This window comes from Sorex araneus, chromosome 5 (genome assembly GCF_027595985.1).
Source record: "Sorex araneus isolate mSorAra2 chromosome 5, mSorAra2.pri, whole genome shotgun sequence".
Taxonomy (NCBI): Eukaryota; Metazoa; Chordata; class Mammalia; order Eulipotyphla; family Soricidae; genus Sorex; species Sorex araneus.
The window spans coordinates 73,605,441-73,626,058 of record NC_073306.1 but is presented as its reverse complement, the minus strand read 5'-3'; the positions used below and the strand labels follow the sequence as shown (position 1 = coordinate 73,626,058).

General features: G+C 42.2%; 1 protein-coding gene across 1 annotated transcript; it reads left to right on the top strand.

Annotated features, from left to right (window-relative positions):
- The first annotated feature begins 587 nt into the window (after positions 1 to 587).
- On the top strand, positions 588 to 11,861 carry C5H1orf52 (chromosome 5 C1orf52 homolog). Its single transcript, XM_004603314.2, has 3 exons — positions 588 to 912; positions 1,511 to 1,709; positions 9,981 to 11,861. The coding sequence occupies exons 1-3, from the start codon at positions 589 to 591 to the stop codon at positions 10,052 to 10,054; spliced, it is 597 nt and encodes a 198-aa protein (XP_004603371.2). The 5' UTR covers position 588; the 3' UTR covers positions 10,055 to 11,861.
- Positions 11,862 to 20,618: the final 8,757 nt, after the last annotated feature.

Below are 20,618 nucleotides of genomic sequence, written 5' to 3'. Positions count from 1 at the left end.
GCTTTCATGTTTGGGTTACAATCACACAATGATCAAACACCCATCCCTTCACCAGTGCACATTCCCCACTACCAATATCCCCTTTATACCCCCCTTTCCCACCCTCCCCCTGCCCCCATGGCAGACAATATTCCCCATACTCTCTCTCTACTTTGGAGCATTATGGTTTGGAATACAGGGACTGAGAGGTTAGTTTGGAAGAGGAAATGCAAAAGGCTCAGGAAGAAATTTTGGGTTTCTCTGGGCAAAAATAAAACGGACTGATAAAGAAAAAGCAAAACTATAAGCCTCTAATAAACCTTACTGAATGCTGAACGCTTGCTAGAGACCACAAACCAGGGTTCCTTAATGAAGTCAGCACAAGACACCGGAGTTTGGCTTTGGACAGGGAAGTGCCTAGGCTAGGGAGCTGGAGCGCCCGGCAGCCGCCAGGGAGCGCCAAGCCTCGCCTCGCCCCGCCCCGCAAACCTGGAGGCGGGGCCATCTGGAAGGCAGGGCCTCTAGGGAGGCGGGGCCACCGGGAGGACGGCGCCATTGGGGAGGCGGGGCCAACGGGGAGGCGGCGCCATCGGGAAGGTGGAGCCATCGATGCGGGCGGGCCCGACACTCGCTTCCGGTTTCCGCCAGAGCCCGGAGTCGTTGCGCGCCGCCGTCATGGCAGCGGAGGAAAAGGACCCTCTGAGCTATTTCGCGGCCTACGGGAGCAGCAGCTCCGGGTCGTCGGGCGAGGAGGAGGACAGCGAGCCCGAGGAGACCCGCGACAGGGCCCCCGATGCGGCGGGGAAGCAGGCGGAGAAGCGGCTGCCGGGCCCCGACGAGCTGTTCCGGAGCGTGGCGCGGCCGGCCTTCCTCTACAACCCGCTCAACAAGCAGATCGACTGGGAGAGGCGCGTGGTCAAGGCGCCCGAGGAGGTGAGACCCCACCCCCCGCCCCCGCGGGTCCCGGCCGAGCCCCCCGCGACCCCCCCCCCGCAGCCACCGCCCCCTCCCGCCCCGGGGAGCCCGGGCCCCCTGCCCCCCGCCGGGTGGGTGCCGGGGCCGGCCCGCAGACGCCCCCACCTCCGAGCTCGGTGCCCCGACCCCGCGCGGCCAGGACTAACGGTGGTGACTCCCCCGCCCCCCGCTGCAGCTGCTCCCCGAGACCCCTTCCCTTTGACGCCGGAGCTACCCGCGCTGCTGCCTCCGCGACAGCGTCTGCCGCAGCCTCCCGGAGGGTCAGCCTTGGCGTAGTAACTGACACTGGATTCTTCTTTTGGTAACTAAAAGTTCTGAGCTTTATTCGTGTAGGAAAAAAAAAAAACCCTTTGGCTTTGCACTTAACAACAGCCTTGTGATTTTTTTTTTTTGGATGAAAAAAATATTGTGTCTTTTAACCTAAAAGGAGAAAAAATATATATTAAAAATTAAATTCAGCCGCAAGTACTGAAACGACCTCTAGGGAGGTGCATGTACAGCCCGACGGTAGGACCGTCGGGTGGTCACGGCGCTTCTTCATGTGTTTGCTTGACAGCCTCCCAAGGAGTTCAGGATTTGGAAGTCCAGCTGTGTGCCACCCCCAGAAACATACTCAGCCGAGCGGAGGCCGCCACCGCCAGAGCTGGACATGGCCATAAAATGGTCTAACATATATGAGGACAATGGCGATGACGCCCCCCAGAATGCTAAGAAAGCCAGGCTCTTACCAGAAGGGGAGGAGACAGTGGAATCTGGTAAGGCCATTCGGACGCCTGCGCAGCTTATGCACCAAGCGTTCGAATGAAACTTGCATCTAGCCAGTTAGCCTGCTGGGATGGTGTTTGGGTGTTAGAGAAGATCCTAAATAACCCAGGCTTTAACGTGGAAGTGGTGTCACAATTCGCAGTGTGGATGGCTTGACTGAGTGAGGGTGCTTTATTAGTAGACCGCTTGATTCATGGATTCCTGTGATTACTGCTGAAGATACTTAGGTAGCACTAGGAAGGTGGTATCTTCCCTTGTGCCAAACATAATATGATTCCGTCTGTTTTTGACCGTAAGAAGTCACATTAATCTCTGCTCTTTATTCCCCTATTCATTCCATCCTTCACACTGCAGCTAGTGTTCACTTTTTTTTTTTTTCTGGTCACATCCATTGATACTCGGGGGTTACTCCTGGCTCTGAACTCAAGAAATTATTCATGGCAGTGCTTGGGAGACCCTATGGGATGCTAGGAATCGAACCCAGATCCTGCTTGTGCAAGGCAAGCTCCTTAAAACTATACTATATCTTTTTTTTGGGGGGGGGTGTCATACTCGGCAATGCATAGGAGTTACCTCCTAGCTTTGCACTCAGGAATTACTCCTGGCAGTGCTCAGGGGACCATATGGGATGCTGGGAATCGAACCTGGTCGGCCAAGTGCAAGGCAAACGCCCTGCCCGCTGTGCTATCGCTCCAGCCCCACCCACTATACTATATCTCAGCCCTTGGTGTTATTGCTAATAATGCAGTACACCTGCTTCAAATGCTTTCTCAGCAAAGTGAAAGCCTTCCATGACAGGCCCTGCTTCTTTCTCCAACTTTTAAAACACTTGAAGATCTTGGAATTCAGAATTGAATAGATCATGCAGTTTGTAGTTTCATGCCTTTCAACATGTTTTACCTTAATCTGGAATGTTCTTCCCACCTTCTTTTGATTAGGAAGCTTCTTTCAAAATGCAACTTAATACCTCCTGTCTTTTCCCTTTTTCTTCTGTCTACGTTGTATGTGTGACTACCGTTCATTGTACTTGAACCTTTTATGTGATTATTTGCTCATAAACCTTTCAAGTTCCTGAAGCAGCGAGGTTTAGGTCCTGTTGTTCATCATACCCATTCAGCGACTAGTTGTTAAGCAACGTGTTTTAGACAACATTTTTATAAAAGTACATACCCATTTTATTAAATATATTTATTTTGTTTGTTGCTTGTTTTGGGGTGGTGTTCAGGCCTTATCCCTGGTTCTGCACTCAGAGATCACTCCTGATGATGCTCGGTGGACTACAAGGGATGCCAGGGACCAAACCCTGGTCAGCCAAGTACAAGGCACATGCTCTGCCTGCTGGACTATTGCTCTTGCCCCATGTTAAATAGATTTTTTGATTTTTCCATAGCACCAGAGAGACCTTCTTTTTAAAATTAAAAAAAAAAATGGGGATATTTTACCACACCCAGCTATGCTTACTCCTTACTTTACACTCAGGGATCACTCTGGGCTCTAGGGACCATATGTGGTGCTGAGGATCAAACCTGAGTCAGCTGCATACAAAGCAAGTGACCTGCTCACTGTACTATCTCTCTAGCCTTTACCTCCTTTTATTTTATTCTGTTTATTTTGTTTGTTTGTTTTGGTTTTTGGGTCACACCCGGCGATGCACAGGGATTACTCCTGGCTCATGCATTCAGGATTTACTCCTGGCAGTGCTCGGGGGACCATATGAGATGCTGGGATTCGAACCCTGGTAGCCACGTGCAAGGCAAGCACCCTACACGCTGTTATTGCTCCAGCCCCTATTTTATTTTATTTTATTTTATTTTATTTTATTTTATTTTATATTATGTTTTGTCCTACCTCCTTTTAAAAATGGTGTGGATAGTTCAATAAAAAAGTAACTAATAGTAACTCTTCCTCCAGTTTTTATTCTTCATACTTTTCATTTTCATCACTGATTTGCCATTGTTGATTTACCAGTGTGGACTAGAAGTCACAGATGAAGGCACATCTTCAGTGTGGCATTATCTTGCACATGCACAATGAAATGGGCATTTATCAAGCCTCATTTTATCACTGTCATCCCGTTGTTCATTGATTTGCTTGAGCGGGCGCCAATAACGTCTCCATCCGTCCCTGTCGCATGTAGCCCGATGTCGTATTGGGGGCTCTTTCAGGATCAGAGGAATGAGGACCGTCCTCGTCCTTGTTACTATTTTTGATATATTAAGTACACCACAAGTAGCTTGCCAGACTCTGCCGTGCGGGTGGGGTACTCTCAGTAGCTTGCTGGACTTTTGGAGAGGGACAGAGGCTTTTGGGGCAGCCTCTAATCGCCTTTACAGGTGTTCCCAGTCTACCGAATGTAAGCTTTTGGTCGACTGGCATGTTGTAATGATCTGCACACTGACAAACACGCACTGCCTGTGTCTCTGGGCAGCACCTGGGACATCTGCGGCCTCAGGTTGATCTCCTTGAGGTTGATGGAGTGCGCCTGGAGGTTGTTGAGCAGCTGGCAGAGCAGGACCGTATCTTGGAGGGTCTGTGCCAGGTCGAACACCTGCGCAGAATCCTCTTACAGCATAGATACATTATATCCCCACCTCATTTTATATTATTAATAAAAAATTGCTTGTGCATAGTCTTTAAATCTTTCAGTTTTTGAAACCAGATAGGTTGTGGGTAAGAGATCTTATATGATATTTACACCTCAGTTTAGACCAAACTCTAAGCTAAGTTTTCTGATTTATTACTCTTAGCAACCTATTACAGGCATTATGCACTACTTGTTCTATTTTACAGTCAAGAAAGCAGTGTCAAATTAAACAGTCTCCCTAAAAAGTTCACACAGCTAGGAAGAGACAGAGTGGCTTCCCAAGAGATGGTTAAGGCGCTTGCCTTGAGCACAACTGGTGGTCTCACCCAGGTTTGATCCCTGGAAATGTATTTGGTCTCTCCAAGCACCGGAGGGGTAATCCAGTTCTGATCAGTTACACCAGGACTTGTGACCCCAAAACAAACCAAAAAAATGAAGAAAAATTTAGATATTTAATATGATGTCTATTAAATTGATGTTTGCTTTTTGTTTTCCAAACTAGATTGCTTGAGAAATCTTGTAGAAAGAGTGGCAGTAAGGGCACTAGAGTTTATATTCAAACTAGGATGCCGTAGGCTGGTGCTCTGCTGTTTTTCTCTGTGTGGAAAAGGCCGGATTCTATAGTAGGACAAAGAAACAGAGAGAACTACATTTTTCTAATTGCCTGTTGAGTTTGGTTAGGAGATGTAAGTATGTGACAAATAAGACTTCTGTATCCAGAGATAATTTCTGTGCTTTTGATCATGATGGTACTACATCAGAAATGAAAGAGATGACGTTTTTGAAAAAGGACCCACTCCAGTGCTTAGCCACTTAAAATCAGATGAACCATGAGGTTAAATGATAATCCTGCTATCTTTAATATTTACTTTGAGGCTAGTTATTGATTATGACTTTTTTGGGGGGGGGCTCTTTGGGTCACACCCAGCCATGCACAGGGGTCACTCCTGGCTCATGCACTCAGGAATTACCCCTGGTGGTGCTCGGGGGATCATATGGGATGCTGGGAATCAAACCCGGGTTGACCATGTGCAAGGCAAATGCTCTACCTGCTGTACTAACACTCCAGCCCCAGACTTTTTTTTTTTTTAACAAGTATATTTTCAGAAGTGATACTGGTATTTTTGAACTCCTGGAAAATCAGTTTCCCCAATTTTTCTCTTTCTATTGCATTTTCTTGAGGTACTGTGATTTACAGTTTTGTTAATGAGAGTTTTGTGCACTCAGTCCTTCCATCACTACACCCTTCCCTCTCCTGCAGTCTCCCAAAAGTCTTCCTGCCCCCCCCAATCTCCTCCTGCCCCAAAGTCATTTTCTTTGAACCAACTCTGGTTCCCAGACATTTTATGCCTCTTTTAAAAAATCTGTATTTCATGAGAATTATACTCTGAAATTACAAAATATTTAGATTATCAAAGTATTTTTTTTCCCTTCCCATTTTTTGACAGGCTACCTGTTTTTTTGCTTTCATTTTTTGTTAGTGCGTTTGTTTTTGAGCCACACCCATCAGTGTTCAGGTCTTACTCCTGGCTCTGCAGTCAGGGATCACTCAGTGATCAGCTTTATGGACCATGTAGGGTACCAAGAATTTAACCCGTGTTGGCCACATTCAGTGCATTTTCCCTGCCCACTGTACTGTCGTTCCAGACACTTGGTCTTTTTTTGGCTGGTTATCTTTTCCCAGATGTTTCTTCTTATTTAGTAGTTGAAAAGTATAATGGTTAGAACAAGACATTATAGATTTTTAAACTTTAAATTCACCATAAAAGTCTAGTTATGGTAACTGCTTTTTAAGGACAATTTAGAAAGCTTGAATTAATACTTTAAACTTACCTCCAGTGACATAAGTTTCATAACAGAAAACTGGTTTTTTCATTAGTGTGCCTGCAGTATTGAACTCTGCTTTACTTTGTAGTGGTGCCAGTAATGGGTCCTGGCCCCATGCATGCAAGATATGTACTTTATTTTGCCACTTACTCACATCTCTATGAAGTAGAAATTTGAGATAAGTGTGAAATAAATCAATAAACATTTCCGTGTTTTCCTGCACCTTAAGGTAGTTCCTTCTTATGTCACTAGGTGGCATTAGCTCTTCTATTCAAATCACCAATGGGATGCTATTTTTCGAAGCTTAGTTTGTGAGTTGTTATTTGGTGAATACTTTTATTTGTAGGGAGCAGTTTAAAAGAAATTTTTCAGGGCCTGGAAGATGGCCTAGCAGGCTAGAGTGCTTCTAGTGCAGGTGTCTGACTTGTCCAACCACAATTTAGGCACCTGCATGGGCCCCCCCAAGCACCACCAGGTGTGGCAGATAACAAAAATTAAAATCTCAGGATCATCTTTTAAATACATACCAATGGTGAATTTTTCAGTAAAGTTAGGAATTATTTTCAATTTTCATATTACCTCTACTAAAAATTATTTCAAAAGTCAATACACTCCACAGGAAAAAAGTCTGTCTTGCTTGACTTTGTGCCATATCACTTGATTTTTAATTCCAACTAAACATGATGTGTACATGATAAAGTACTAATTCAAGTTTAATTTAATTTAATTTCTAAATTCCTGGGTGAGTCATTGATCTGAATATATTTTATCTTTCTGCCTGCATAAATCCATTCTGTTCAGTGATACATACTCATAACAGCATTATGGTTTATATGAAGAAGATTAAAGATGGACTACCTGCTTTTAATACTCCTTATTGTCAGTATTACAAAGGAGATACTGAACATGGTACAGTTTAGTATCTCTTTTGTAATTTAAAGGTTTATGTTTTTTTTTTAAGGTTTATGGTTTAAAAATATATTTCCTCCATAGTTTGTCAACTGATAGGAATAATTTCCCATTTTTTTAAAAAAAGGAAAGCCCTTTATAACATCAAAATATTTTAATTTTTTTTATTTTTTGGCTTTTTGGGTCACACGCGGCAATGCCCAGGGCTGACTCCTGGCTCTGCACTCAGGAATCACTCCTGGCGGTGCTCGGGGGACCATATGGGATGCTGGGAGTTGAACCGGGTCAGCCTCGTGCAAGGCAAACGCCTTACCCACTGTACTATCGCTCCAGCCTTTAACATCAAAATATTTTATAAATTTCTATGATAGTTGCCAAAGTCTTACATGTCCTTTAATTAGAAAAACAGTCAAAAGGTACAGTGAATTTTGTGATATCTTTTAAGTTTACATTTTATAATTCATAGCATCTAGTGCATGTTATTTATTTTAATAAGTTCTTTACATAAAGCCTTTTCAAAGGGAGTTGAGAATCTGTTTTATCAAGTAGTGCTTGGGTTTTTTAAACTTTTTTTTTTCAGTTGAATATGAAACAGTTCACTTTATCAAGTTTATTTGGCATTGTTCCTAGGAATTGGAAATTTTTTGTGGTTGCAGGTAGCTAATAACATTTTAGAAAAATGTAAAGGACACGATTTTAACGTAATATTCTTGTGTATCCTTTCTTGCCTAAGTTCTTCATAGAATGAGTTTTACTATTTCACTTGAATAGTACTAATTCAGATGAATTAGTTCAGAACTAACTCCTTAAGAAAAAATTGAAAATAGGAACTCAGTGAAATAACTCAACACTTTATACTTCCACATATACACTCATGAATATATACATATATATCCCACTGCACTGACCACCAAAGTTCCACTGCCATACTGTCAGATTAATTTCATTCTCAAACTGGAAGGATGGGAGAAGGGTAAGAACAGGAAGGGGTTTTTTTAGGTGGGGCCTAGTGAAGTGGAAGAGACAAAGCAGATATTGAAAGGATGACTGATAGCCATCTTTGACTTCTGTTTAAAAGAATGGAATGTGTAGGACCAGAGCCATAGTACAGTGGATAAGGTGTTTGCCTTGCACATGGCTGACTTGGGTTCAATCCCCGGCATTCCATATGGTATGCCTAGCACTGCTAGGAGTAATTCCTGAGTGCAGAGCCAGATGTAACCCCTGAGAATCACCAGGTGTGACTCAAAAAGAAAAAAAAAAATGGAATATTGTTCTTTTCTACAAAGTATAGATTGTAAATTTCACTTTATTTAAAAAAAATTTATTGAATCACCATGAGATACAGTTATAAAGTTTTCATGATTGAGTTTCAGTCATACAGTGATCAAAGACCTATCCCTACCAGTGCATATTTTCTACTACCAATGTCTCCGGTATCCCTACCGCCACTTCACCCTACCCCTTGCCTCTGTGCTTGCCAGGCAAGCACCTTCACACTCTCTCTAGATTATATATTTTAATATTCATACTATATCATCATCATCATCATCATCATCATCCCATTGATCGTCGATTTTCTCGAGCAGTCTCAGTAACATCTCCATTCATCCTAGCCTTGAGATTTTAGAAACCTATCTTTACTCGTCCTTCCCAACAGTACCATATTGGAGGCTCTTCGGGGTCAGGGGAATGAGACCCATCATTGTTACTGGTTTTGGCATATGAATATGCCACGGGGAGCTTGCCAGGCTCTCCCATGTGGGCAGGAAACTCTCAATAGCTTGCCAGGTTCTCTGAGAGGGAGAACTAGGCTGTAAGATGGCCAAGCTTCCAGGAGTTTGGTTTTATACTATATATTATAAAATAATTGGGGCAGTGTTTTAAGAATAAAGATGATTTTTCACTTTAAGCCATATTAATCTAGCATTAAAAGACCTCTGAATTTTGTGTAATACTGCAATTGAAATTATTTCTTGCACTTTAAAATCAAGAGTTACTTTCCACCTTTTTTCAGCCCAGCCTAGGATGAATGCTGTTACTTATTTCAATTTTAAAAGCAGAGTTTCAAATGTTGTCTGGTATTAAGTGTGCACTTTCATAACTATCCTTGACCTTTCTTTCCTACTTAAAGAAGAAACGTGTCTCCTATCATTTTAAACCCTATACCTCCAAAATTCTCCTTATAAAAAATCTTTCATAAATTTTTAGAAAAAAAGTGGTCATTTAACATTTTGACATAGTTTCAGGTAATAAACAGAATGACTTCAGAAAGAAGAGGACAAATATTGAATGGTCCCACTGGTATATACAAAGAGAGAAAACAAAGGAATAGACCGTTATAGAACAAACCCTTGTAATGCAAGTATTAGAAAACTCAGATTACCAAATAGTAAGGAGGAGAAAGGAGTGAATGAAGAGATGCACAAGAAGTAGAACTTAAGATATTGGGGACTGATGGTGGTAAGGTATGGTAACTACAAAAAAACTAGAAAGGTCCACACTGAAGTATGTTGCCTAGAGCATAATAATAAATTTTAGGAAACATAATGACTATATATATAAAATGACTGAAATACCACAGTGTCTACTTAACATCCATCATTGACAGAAAGCTCAAGGGCCTGGCGTACTTGGGTAGATCCTTGGTGCTGTCAAACGTCACCCAGAAACAACAACAGCCGCACCATACATAAACATTCTTTTCTGTGGGGTAAGAACTTAGAAGCTCTACTTTATTAGCAACTTCCAATATATGCTTATGGTATTAGTAACTATTTAGTCCCTTTTACCCAAAACTTTAAACTGGATTTTTTGTGGTTTTCACTGGGAAACTTTGAAAGAGTTGATAAAAGTGATCATTTTGGCATAAAGTCAATGAAGTTTTGATACCTAACCTTCTAAAATTTACTCATTGAAATTCTTTCTTTTCTATTTGAAGATGATGAAAAAAATGAGCATACTTCTAAAAAGCGCAAAGTAGAACCAGGAGAACCAGCGAAGAAGAGAAAATAGAAAACAACAAATACGATTCTATGGACTTGAAGCTTGTTGAAGTGGTTTTGGGGACAGATTAAGTTGATACTGATAAGTTATTATTACACAACATCTCCATGAAAATACAGGCTAATAAGTATTGCTGCAGGAATTTTACATTTTAGAATTTGTTTTTATTTAAAACTTAGATGTATTTAAAGTTCAGATGGTGATGTGATTGTGAAACTGACGGTTGGAAGCATTCTTGCTGTCCATGATTGGTGATGTGCTTTGAGAGTTTTGTCACATGTTGACATGCCAGTATACTATGAACCTTTTATAAAGGAATATATTTTTAAAGTAAATATATTGTAATGTACTGTGAATTTGTAGGGTGCTTTACAACAGTGTTTGTACAGTGTATATAGATCATGGAAATAAAATTATTCACTATTAGTATTACTGCATAACAAACATTTGAATATTTGTGACAAGTACCATTTTCTATGTTATGTTTCAAATTGTAGTAGTAGATATTACTATTTAAGGGAGTGCCTCCTGCATTCCAGGTGCTTTGTGTTACTTTAATCCTCAGACTACCCACTAAAGCAATATATTAACCCTAACCTATTATAATAGAGATTAATTTGTCCTCCTAATAAGAGATGTATTTGAAATTTAACTCATGACTGATTTCAAAGTCATACAGTAGACCATTAATCTATGCACCACTCAAAATTTAACTGCTGTTGCCATCTTTTCCAGCTACTCTTCTGGGATAGGAGATCTTCACTGATTATATTACTGTACTTGTCATGAATATCTAATACCATGATTATTTGCTAAATGTTTACTAGCTTACTGAAGATAAGGATCTTATGCAAGCTGCAGTAAATCAAAATACAGGACTCAGTTAAAAGGCAAATTTTTTTTCTACCCCCCCCGGAAAATTTTAAATAAACAACAAAGTCTTCACTTATACAATATTTGGAATATACTTAAGTGAAAAATGTGTTTAACTGAAGTTCAGATTTAACTGAACATCCTTTGTTTTATTTGGTAATCCTATATGTTCTTTTCTGCCCAGATTCTATTTTTTTTCTTCCAGATTCTATTTTAATGTGTCATATGTAATAATATATAAGAAAATGAGCAAGAGGTAATCAGGAAGACATTCTTTAATTTGAGTTTTACAGTTTGAAGTGCAGTGTAGTTTGCAGTATCTTGATTAAAAAGAGGATCACACATTATGTCAATTTTCCAGTATTCTTGGATCTATTAGATTTAAGAGTTAATACATAAATCTACTATACATAAAATGTATAAGAAAAATTAAAGACATCTGTCTTTGAGTTTGAAAAAAAAATCCTCAGTGTAATTGTTTTCCCTCAGAAAGACTGTCTTTTGAAAAACTATATTAAGTTTTATTTGGGAGTGTGGAGTGAGTAGAGTAAAATATGTAAGGCAGTAAAGTGATTATGCCAGCATGGCGTTTTGCAGAATGAGGAAGGAACATAACAGTACGATGGATCTATTGTATCTAAAAAGCCAACTCTACAACTCCTTGTTCTTTAGCACATACCTAGGACCTGAAATTGAAGTAATTTATACAGCAAGATTCTTTTTTTAATGTAAGAGTCTCTGTATATGATCATTGAGCAAGTTACAAGTGCTCGGGAGTGCCATCCACCAGCCCAGTGTGATGCCAAACTAAATAGTTAACAGAGTTAACAACTGTGAAACCTATAGTCTGGATGCATGTATTAGAAAGGAAATCTCAGAAGATGGAAAAATGATTTTCTAATCAGCATGAAAGCAAACCAATAAAAGCCATGATCTGACCATCTTTAACCTCATTTTCCATGTTGATTCAGCTCCCAGCTGAGGTCCTTGAGTTCATGGCAGAACATGGTAAAGTACTCTGACATTTATGTTAGAAAAGCTCACTAGTGCCAAGGTGCTGAGTCTCCTTTCTAAGAGCTAACAGAAGAGGGGAGAGTAACTGCCCCTTTCATCTCTGGACCATACCAAGCCTGTGTTTAGGAGTTATTCTGGCGGTACTGGGGGCCTGGGGGAACAACACTGCTGGGGATCAGATGCAGGCTCCTGGCAGAAAATGTGCTACCGCCCTTTCCCTCTCAATTGCTCCAGCCATTTCCCCTCCCACGAGGTTTGTGTGTGTTGACATGTTGGTATAGTAGGTACAGCGCTATTACAGTATGTGCTGTGCTAGTAAGATTTATTTTCTGGATTTTGGGTCACTGTTCTGTGCTCAGGGATCGCTCCTGACAGTGCTAGGGGGCCATAGGCTGTGCCAGGGCTCAAACCAGGTCTAATTCATGCAGGGCAAGCACCTTAACCCCTGTGCTCTCTTCTGGCTATTTTTGTTTGTTTCTCCCCTACCCCTTTTTTGTTGTTGTTGAATCATCCTGACATACAGATTACAAAGTTGCTCATGATTGGGTTTCAGAAATACAGTGTTCCAACACCCATCCCTTCAACATGGTGCATTTCCCACCACCATTGTCCCCAGTTTCCCTCCCAGCCCCTACCTATAGTCTGCCTCTGGTTTGCAGACAGGTTCTGAAAGATTATCGTGTATATCACTACCTCCTTTCAGCAGTCAGTTCTTGTCCAGAGTGTTCATTTCCAACTATCATTGTCATAGTGGTCCCTTCACTGTACTAACCCCCCCCAAAAAAAATCCCATCTCCACTTGTAATAACCTTCCAGCCATGGGCCAGTCCTCCTGGCCTTCATTTCTTCAGGCTATTTTTAATGAATGAAAGGGAAGCATGTTCAAAAGAAAGACCCTAAACATATTGAAGTACTGTTTTTTGGTTTTGGGGTTTTTTTTTTTTTTTTTTTTTTTTTTGCTTTTTAGTCACACCCGGCGATGCTCCTGGCTCTGCATTCAGGAATTACTCCTGGCGGTGCTCAGGGAACCATGTGGGATGCTGGGAATCGAACCCCGGTCGGCCTCATGCAAGGCAAATGCCGTACCCATTGTGCTATCGCTCCAGCCCCAACTCTGGTCTGGCCATTTATATTTCCTTGTATTTCTTTTCAAATACACCCAAAAACAATGCAAGTAGTTTATGGGTTACTGAATCTTTCATATACCTGATCAGAAAAAGGACTTTTATTATTATTAGTGTTGCTTGATTCTGGGGCCATGCTGGCGGTGCTTAGGACTTAACTCCTGGCTCTGCACTCAGGGATCACTATTGGTGGGACTTGGGACCATATGGGGTGCTGGAGATCGAATCTGGGTTAGCCGTGTGCAGTACCCTTCCCCCCATACTATCTCTTCAGCCCTGGGAAGCGAACTTTCATTTCACCCTGTGCATCATCACTACATTAGATTCTTATCCCCTTCAGAGATGTCCTAGAACTGGTTTGTGAAACAAATGTCCATGTGGGTACAGAGATAAGCAGCAGTTTGGTTCAGCGAGTGAAAATCCATGAGGAAGATATAAAAATCTTTGTCGATAAGAAAAGTCCTCTGTCCTTGTTGCTTTCCTTTTTAGAGAATCAAGACACTTGATAATGGGATTCTTTTCTTAACTCAGATAAGAATCTTCAACTATATCAGCATGAAGAATTTCTCTTGTGCAAAGATAGCATTGCAGAAAAAAACTAAGCGTTTGTGGTCCATGTTTTAAATTTCAAGGTATAGACAACATGGGGTGTGTTTTGGGAAGGGGTGCTCTCAAGGGGTGTTCAGGAGACATGGAGACACCTCCCAGCAATTATTTGAGATGTGGGGAGCCATAGCACAGTGGATAGGGTGTTTGCCTTATATGTGGCCAATCTGGATTTGATTCCTCTGCCCCTCTCAGAGATCCCAGCAAGCTACCAAGATTATCTCGCCTGCACAGCAGAGCCTGGCAAGCTACCCGTGGCATATTCGATATGCCAAAAACAGTAACAAGTCTCACAATGGAGATGTTACTGGTGCCCACTCGAGCAAATCGATGAGCAACAGAATGACAGTGGGGAGCCATACCTGTTGTTAAGGGGCCATGTAGTGACAGGGATCAAACCATGGTTTGTGCTGCAGTCAAGGCAAACACCCTAAGAAGCGCTGTACTATTTCCCTCCCCCTGCCCTCTTGGCACAAATCCTTTAAGAAAAATATTTGACAAATTAGAGACAATTATTACAAAATAGACAGTTTCCTACCCACTAAAATACTACAATTATTTGAACTTGTTGGCAAATGCAGTTGTGCAACTTTTGGAACTTTGAGGGGTGAGAAGATTGGGCCATACCCAACTGTGTTGGGGGCTGTTCCAAGCTCTGTACTCAGGGGTTGCGCCAGGGATGTTCAGGGCAGGGGTGTATGGTGATGGTGGTATGGTGCCAGGTATTGAATGGGAGTTGCAAGCAAGATAAGCACCTTGAATCCTGTCCTATGTGTCAGCTCCAACTCTCGAATCTAGCCTGACGACTATAGAGAATTTCTGAATTTACTCAAGCTAAAGTCTGTATCCCATTTCGTGCAGTTTATAGTATATTTTTGAGGCTTAAGGCATTGTGATAAGCGCATGTGACCCACATTCATTTCTAGAAAAATCAGCAGCCTACAAATGAAGTCAGACTGGCTCCAGGTAAGTAGTCCATTAGAGTAATATATCTAAATGAACCAAGGTGTTGGAAAGAGACATGGATAGGAAAAATTTGATAGCACTTAGTTGGATGCAATAGCCAAGACAAATTTTCTTTCATTGCAGACATTTATTTATTTAACTTATTTTAGTTGGGGGCCACACCTGGGGGTGCTCAGAGCTTATTTCTGGCTCTGCGCTCAAGGGTTTTACTCTGAAGTACTTTCACCTCTTGCTGTCTTTGTACAGAAATTCCAGGCATTCCTTCCAAAAGGTATTTACTTTCCAGCAAGCATTTTGGACTCTCCATTAAATTCAAAAGCTTTCTCTCTTCATTTTTCTTTAAATAAAGAGTTCCCCCAACTTGAAGATTATTTGCATTTAATAAGAGTGTTAGAGTGAGAATGAGAGAGCGAGAGAGCGAGCGAGCGAGAGAGAGAGAGAGAGAGAGAGAGAGAGAGAGAGAGAGAGAGAGGCTTTTGTTACTTCACTGACTAGAAAATGTCTGCCACATAGCTGTCTCTCAACATAAGTGCTAAACACTTTCTCATCTTCAATTTAGGAGTGATCTTTCAAAGCCCTGTGTTTTTGTCTTGTTATATGGGCTAGTAAATGTTGACAATTTATTTTGTTTTATTTGGGGGCCACTCCCAGAACAGTTTAGGGATTGCTCCCAGTGGGGCTTGGAGAAAACATATAGGGTGCCAGGATCAAACCCAGGTCAGCCAAGTGTAAGGCAAATGCTCTCCTCACTGAACCATCTCACCAGCCCTAAATGTTGACGTTTTAAGCTTTTCTTCCAAGACCAGAAGAATGCAACCCTGTTCTGTTTCTTCCTTCTGATTCCATCTATCCTGACTGCTGGAATGCCATGTTGTTCTCTTTCATTCTTAGATGTTCTCATCAGAATAGTAGCTCCTGGGAATGGAGTGATAGCACGGCGGGTAGGGCATTTGCCTTGCACGCAGCCAACCCGGGTTCAAATCCCAGCATCTCATATGGGCCCCTGAGCACTGCCAGGGGTAATTCCTGAGTGCAGAGCCAGGAGTAACCTCTCCCCTGTGCATCGCAGGGTGTGACCCAAAAAGAAAAAAAAAAGAATACTAGCTCCTGATGATCAAATTCATGGCTACCACAACCAGGAACTCTGCTGATTCCCTACATGTAGTGTGACTTTCCAGAATGTACTAATATAGCCCCAGATTTGTGTGTCCAATTCACTGCTACTTGGGTCTCATAGGACCTCACATCCTTTATATGTCCAAACCAAACATACTGTGTCAAGAACCTCATCACTATGGGCCTGGGAAATAGCTCAACTGGTCTGGGCCAGTGTTTTGCATATGGGAGACCTAGTTTCCATTCCTGGAACTATGTGGTCAGCACTGAGCTGAAAGTCATTCTGAAACACCACCAGGTATGGCAAAAACAAAGTATCGCCTATATATTTTTCTGGTTAATGGCTTCAACATCAACTCTGCTGTACTTCCCATCATATAGATTTGATAAATAAATCTCGAGGGTTTTCTCACCTCCTCTACACACCTCTAATCTCCTAATCCAACATCAAAAAATTTAAAATTTCTCAGGCTACTTAGTTTCAGAGTGTTGTACCTTTGCTTGTACCATTTGCTTGGTCTAGCCCTTATCCTGTCTCTTCAGTAAACCTTACTCTAATCCCTCCTCTATGTCACTTATTCTGTCCGGATTTTCACTATACATTTGTTGCTGTTCTCCAGGATCATTTCTAAAGAGATAACATATTTAGAGTGTATACTACAAACCAGGTATTGTTCTTGGTGCTTTCCACATGCTAACTCATTTAATTTGGTGAGGTAGGAATTATTACCGTCCCACATGGTCCCCAAACACTGCCAGGTGTGACCCTAAAACAAACTAAAAAAGAATTTTATTAATTAGACCAGGGAAATAGCACAATGAACTCAAGCTCATACCCTGCATATGCAAGACCCAAAATGGGATCTATAGCATCACATGACCCTTTGAACTCTGCTGGGTGAATAACTGATGGCCTCAGCACCGCTGGACAGAAGCACTGGATATGAATGCAGCCAACTAAGGTATATCAGCAGTAAGCCTAAGCCCCAGGTACTGCTGGGAAGGTCTCCAGAAAAGAGGAAAGGAAAAAAAAACGAGGGAGGAAGGAAGGGAGGAGGGAGGGAGGGGAAAAGGAAGAAAGAAAAAGAAGGAAAGAAAGAAAAGAAAGAAAGAAAGAAAGAAAGAAAGAAAGAAAGAAAGAAAGAAAGAAAGAAAGAAAGAAAGAAAGAAAGAAAGAGAAAAAGAAAAAGAACAGAAGGAAGAAAGAAAAGAGAAAGAAAGAAGGAGAAAGAAAAAGAAAAGGAAGAAAGAAAAAAGAGAAAGAAAGAAAAGAAAGAAAGAAAGAAAGAAAGAAAGAAAGAAAAAGAAAGGAAGAAAGAAAGAAAGAAAGAAAAGGAAAGAAGGAAGGAAGAAAGAAATGAAGGAAGGAAAGAAAAAGACAGAAAAAAAGGAAGAAAGAAACGAAAGAAGGAAGGGAGGAAGGAAGGAGGGAGGAAGGATGAAGGGAGGGAAGGAGGAAGGAAAGGAAGGAAGGGAGGAAAGGAAAGAAGGAAGGAAGGAAGGAAGGAAGGAAGGAAGGAAGGAAGGAAGGAAGGAAGGAAGGAAGGAGGGAGGGAGGGAGGGAGGGAAGAAAGGGAGGAAGGGAGGGTGTCATGTTCCTCAGAAGACATTGTTGACCAAAAATAATTAGGTTGCAGTATAATCAAGAAAGCATTTATTCAAGAATAGGGATTCCAAGGGGTGGGGAGATTGCTCAAAGGGTTTAAATGCATACTCAGCACGTAGGAGTCCCCAGTTTGACCCCTGTCACTGCATGTTGCCCCAGCACTACCTGGAATGACCCCTGAGCACCATGAGTGTGATTTTAAAATGAAAATATGAATGGACAGGAGCGACAGCCGAGGAACAGTAAGTTGCTTGCCTTGCATGCAGCAAACCCTGGTGCAAACCCTGGTTCAAATCCTGGCACCACAAACACCACCAGGGGTCAGGCCTGAGCACAGAGCCAGAAATAGCCCCTGAGCACAGTTGGGTGTGGTCCAAACTTCTCAACCCCTATCCCCTCCACAGCACCCTAAAAAATGAACAAAACCAGCAAAAATGAACAGAGATCATGATTCAGGTCTACAGCCAACAGGTCTGTTCAAGGTTTGTTCTACCTCAGTGGGGAGTGGGCTTTTCTGTTCATTATGGTTAGCCCCCCACAGGGCTCAGGAGTCATGAGGCGCTGGGGATGGAGGCAGAGCTCCCACGTGCACTCACGCCCCTTAGCCATCACTCTGGATTCCCAGATGATCTTTTCTTCTTAAGCTTTCAATCAGGTTTAAAGTAAGCAAATTTTTGTAAGTTTATTTGGGGTGCAGTGATTTGCAATACTGTTAATGGCAGGGCTTTATGCTCACAACTTTCTAACATCTCACCCTCCACCAGAGTGTCTGTTTTGGAATAGAGACTTTTTTTTTTTTAAGTTAAATTATCTATTTTTTTCCCCCAGTTACAGAGTTGTTCATGATTGGCTTTCAGTCATACAATGTTCCAACATCCATCCCTTCACCATTTCCCACCACCAATGTCTCCAACTTCCTCCCACCTTCCTCCCCTCATCCCTCCACCCCCTCCTGCCTCTATGGAAACTTTTTAAATGGTAAATCAAGAAAGCATTCTGAGCTTGTGCAACTTGGTTTTGAACTTTTGGGCTGATTTCTTAAGTTCATTTGTCTTTATATGATTATAAAGTAGTACTGTAGTACTGTAGCACTGTCATCCCGTTGTCATCGGTTTGCTGGAGCGGTCACCAGAAACGTCTCCATCATGAGACTTGTTGTTACTGTATTCGATTTTGGCATATCGAATATGCCATGGGGAGCTTGCCAGGCTCTGCCGTGTGGGCGGGATACTCTCAGTAGCTTGCCGGGCTCTCCGAGAGGGACAGAGGAATTGAACCCAAGTTGGCTGCATGCAAGGCAAATGCCCTACTTGCAATGCTATTGCTCCAGCCCATATATGATTGATTAAAGTAAATTATTAATTTATATAACTAATTTATATGGTGGTCTTTAAACAAAGGCCTCAGTGTGAGGTCTTTTGTGATAATCAATAATGGTCCTCCTATACTTTCCTCAGATGAGAAGAAACAGAATGACAGGAGGGGTAGGAGGTGATGGGGGAAATCCCGGGGACACTGGTGCTGGGAAATGTACACTGGTAGAGGGATGGGTGTTGGGATACTGTCTGACTGAAATCCAATCATGAATGGCTTTAAAAAATTTTTTTAAATAAAAAAATAAAATAATGAATTTAGGTTAAAAAAATTAAATTAATTAATTCACTGTCACTGTCATCCTGTTGCTCATTGATTTGTTCGAGCGGGCCACAGTAACGTCTCTCATTGAAAGACTTATTGTTACTGTTTTTGGCATATCCAATACACACGGGTAGCTTGCCAGGCTCTGCCGTGCGGACTCCATACTCTCAGTAGCTTGCCGGGCTCTCCGAGAGGGGCAGAGGAATCGAACACGGGTGGGCCGCGTGAAAGGCGAAAGCCTAACCGCTGTGTATCGTCGCTCCAGCCCAGCTTCTAATGTTTAAAAAAAAAAAAAAAAAGGATGACAGTGTCAGTCTGCACTCATCAGCTTTCCCCCTGATTCACAGCACAGCAAACTCTGACTCAAAGAAGTTTCCCCAACACAGAGGATATGTGCTTAAAATATTTTTAATTCAAACCAATTCACTAGCTTAGAGGAACAGTATTTGTATAACACCCCAGAAACATTTTCAGATAAATTCCTGTTAAAGTAAAAGCAATCAATACATGTTTTGGGGAAAATGAATGTATGTTTCACTGACACTGTAGGTCTAAATTAATTTGAATAAGGTCCTAGTGCCGAGGAGCCCAGGGTTGCTCAGGATCAACAAGTTACCCAGACAAGGAGGAGGCCCTAAATTTGGTGCCCCCTGTAGCCCACATGCACCAAATATGGTTCCCTGTGGACTTGCTGCCTGGGAACTCCAGAGAGGTTTTAGAGCATCATAGCCAGGTCTGTGAGCACCACAACCAAAGATGTTCCAGCGTCGAGACCAAGAATACAACTCTGATATATTATAGGAGACTACAGCGATCCTTGATGAGCACTGTGATCACAACATGCATGAGCACTACCACTAACGCTGTGCAACATCACGGCAAACACCACAAACAAGTGTCGTGGCCCCGACAATGGGAAGAGAGGTGGGAGTATGTATAGGGTTGCGGATATAGCCTTCTGGCTCTAAAAAATGCATTTTTAAGGCCAGGGGGTTAGCTCAGGCAGTTGGAATGCATGCTTTGCAATGCAGAAGCCCTGGGTTTGAGCACTCCCAGCCGTGATTTCCAAGCCCTGCAACAAGAGTTGCCCTCAGACACCACTGGGTATTGGCTCCCAACCAAAAATGTATTTTAATTTTCACTCATTTCTCAATGGCTACATGTTTTTTGCTGAACGAGATGGGGGCACACCTGACCATGCTCAGGGCTTATTCCTAGCTCTGCACACAAGGATCGATCCTGGCTGTGCTCAGGGACCCATATGAGACGCCAGGGATTGAATCAGGGTCCGCTGCATGCAAGACAAATCAAAGTCTACGTATTTTTAAGCAGGGAGAGGAAGCCTTAAGTTACGATTTTTGTCTCAAATGGCTTTCCTCTAGTATTTCAAATTACAGCTCAGTTTAGAATCACAGCACCTGGGTGTGGGAAGGGCCGTATGCACAGCCTTCCCAGAACCGAGGCGTGCCTTTGACATGATCTTTGCTCTTTATAAAGCTTATAGGCAAGCCCGTGAAATGACAGGTTTCTAGACTGAATCTGAAAAGCCATTTCCTGTGTGCCTGTCACATTACGGTCCTTGGGATCTGCAGTCCCTCTCTTTTTATATTTACTGTTTTCTGAAAAAGGA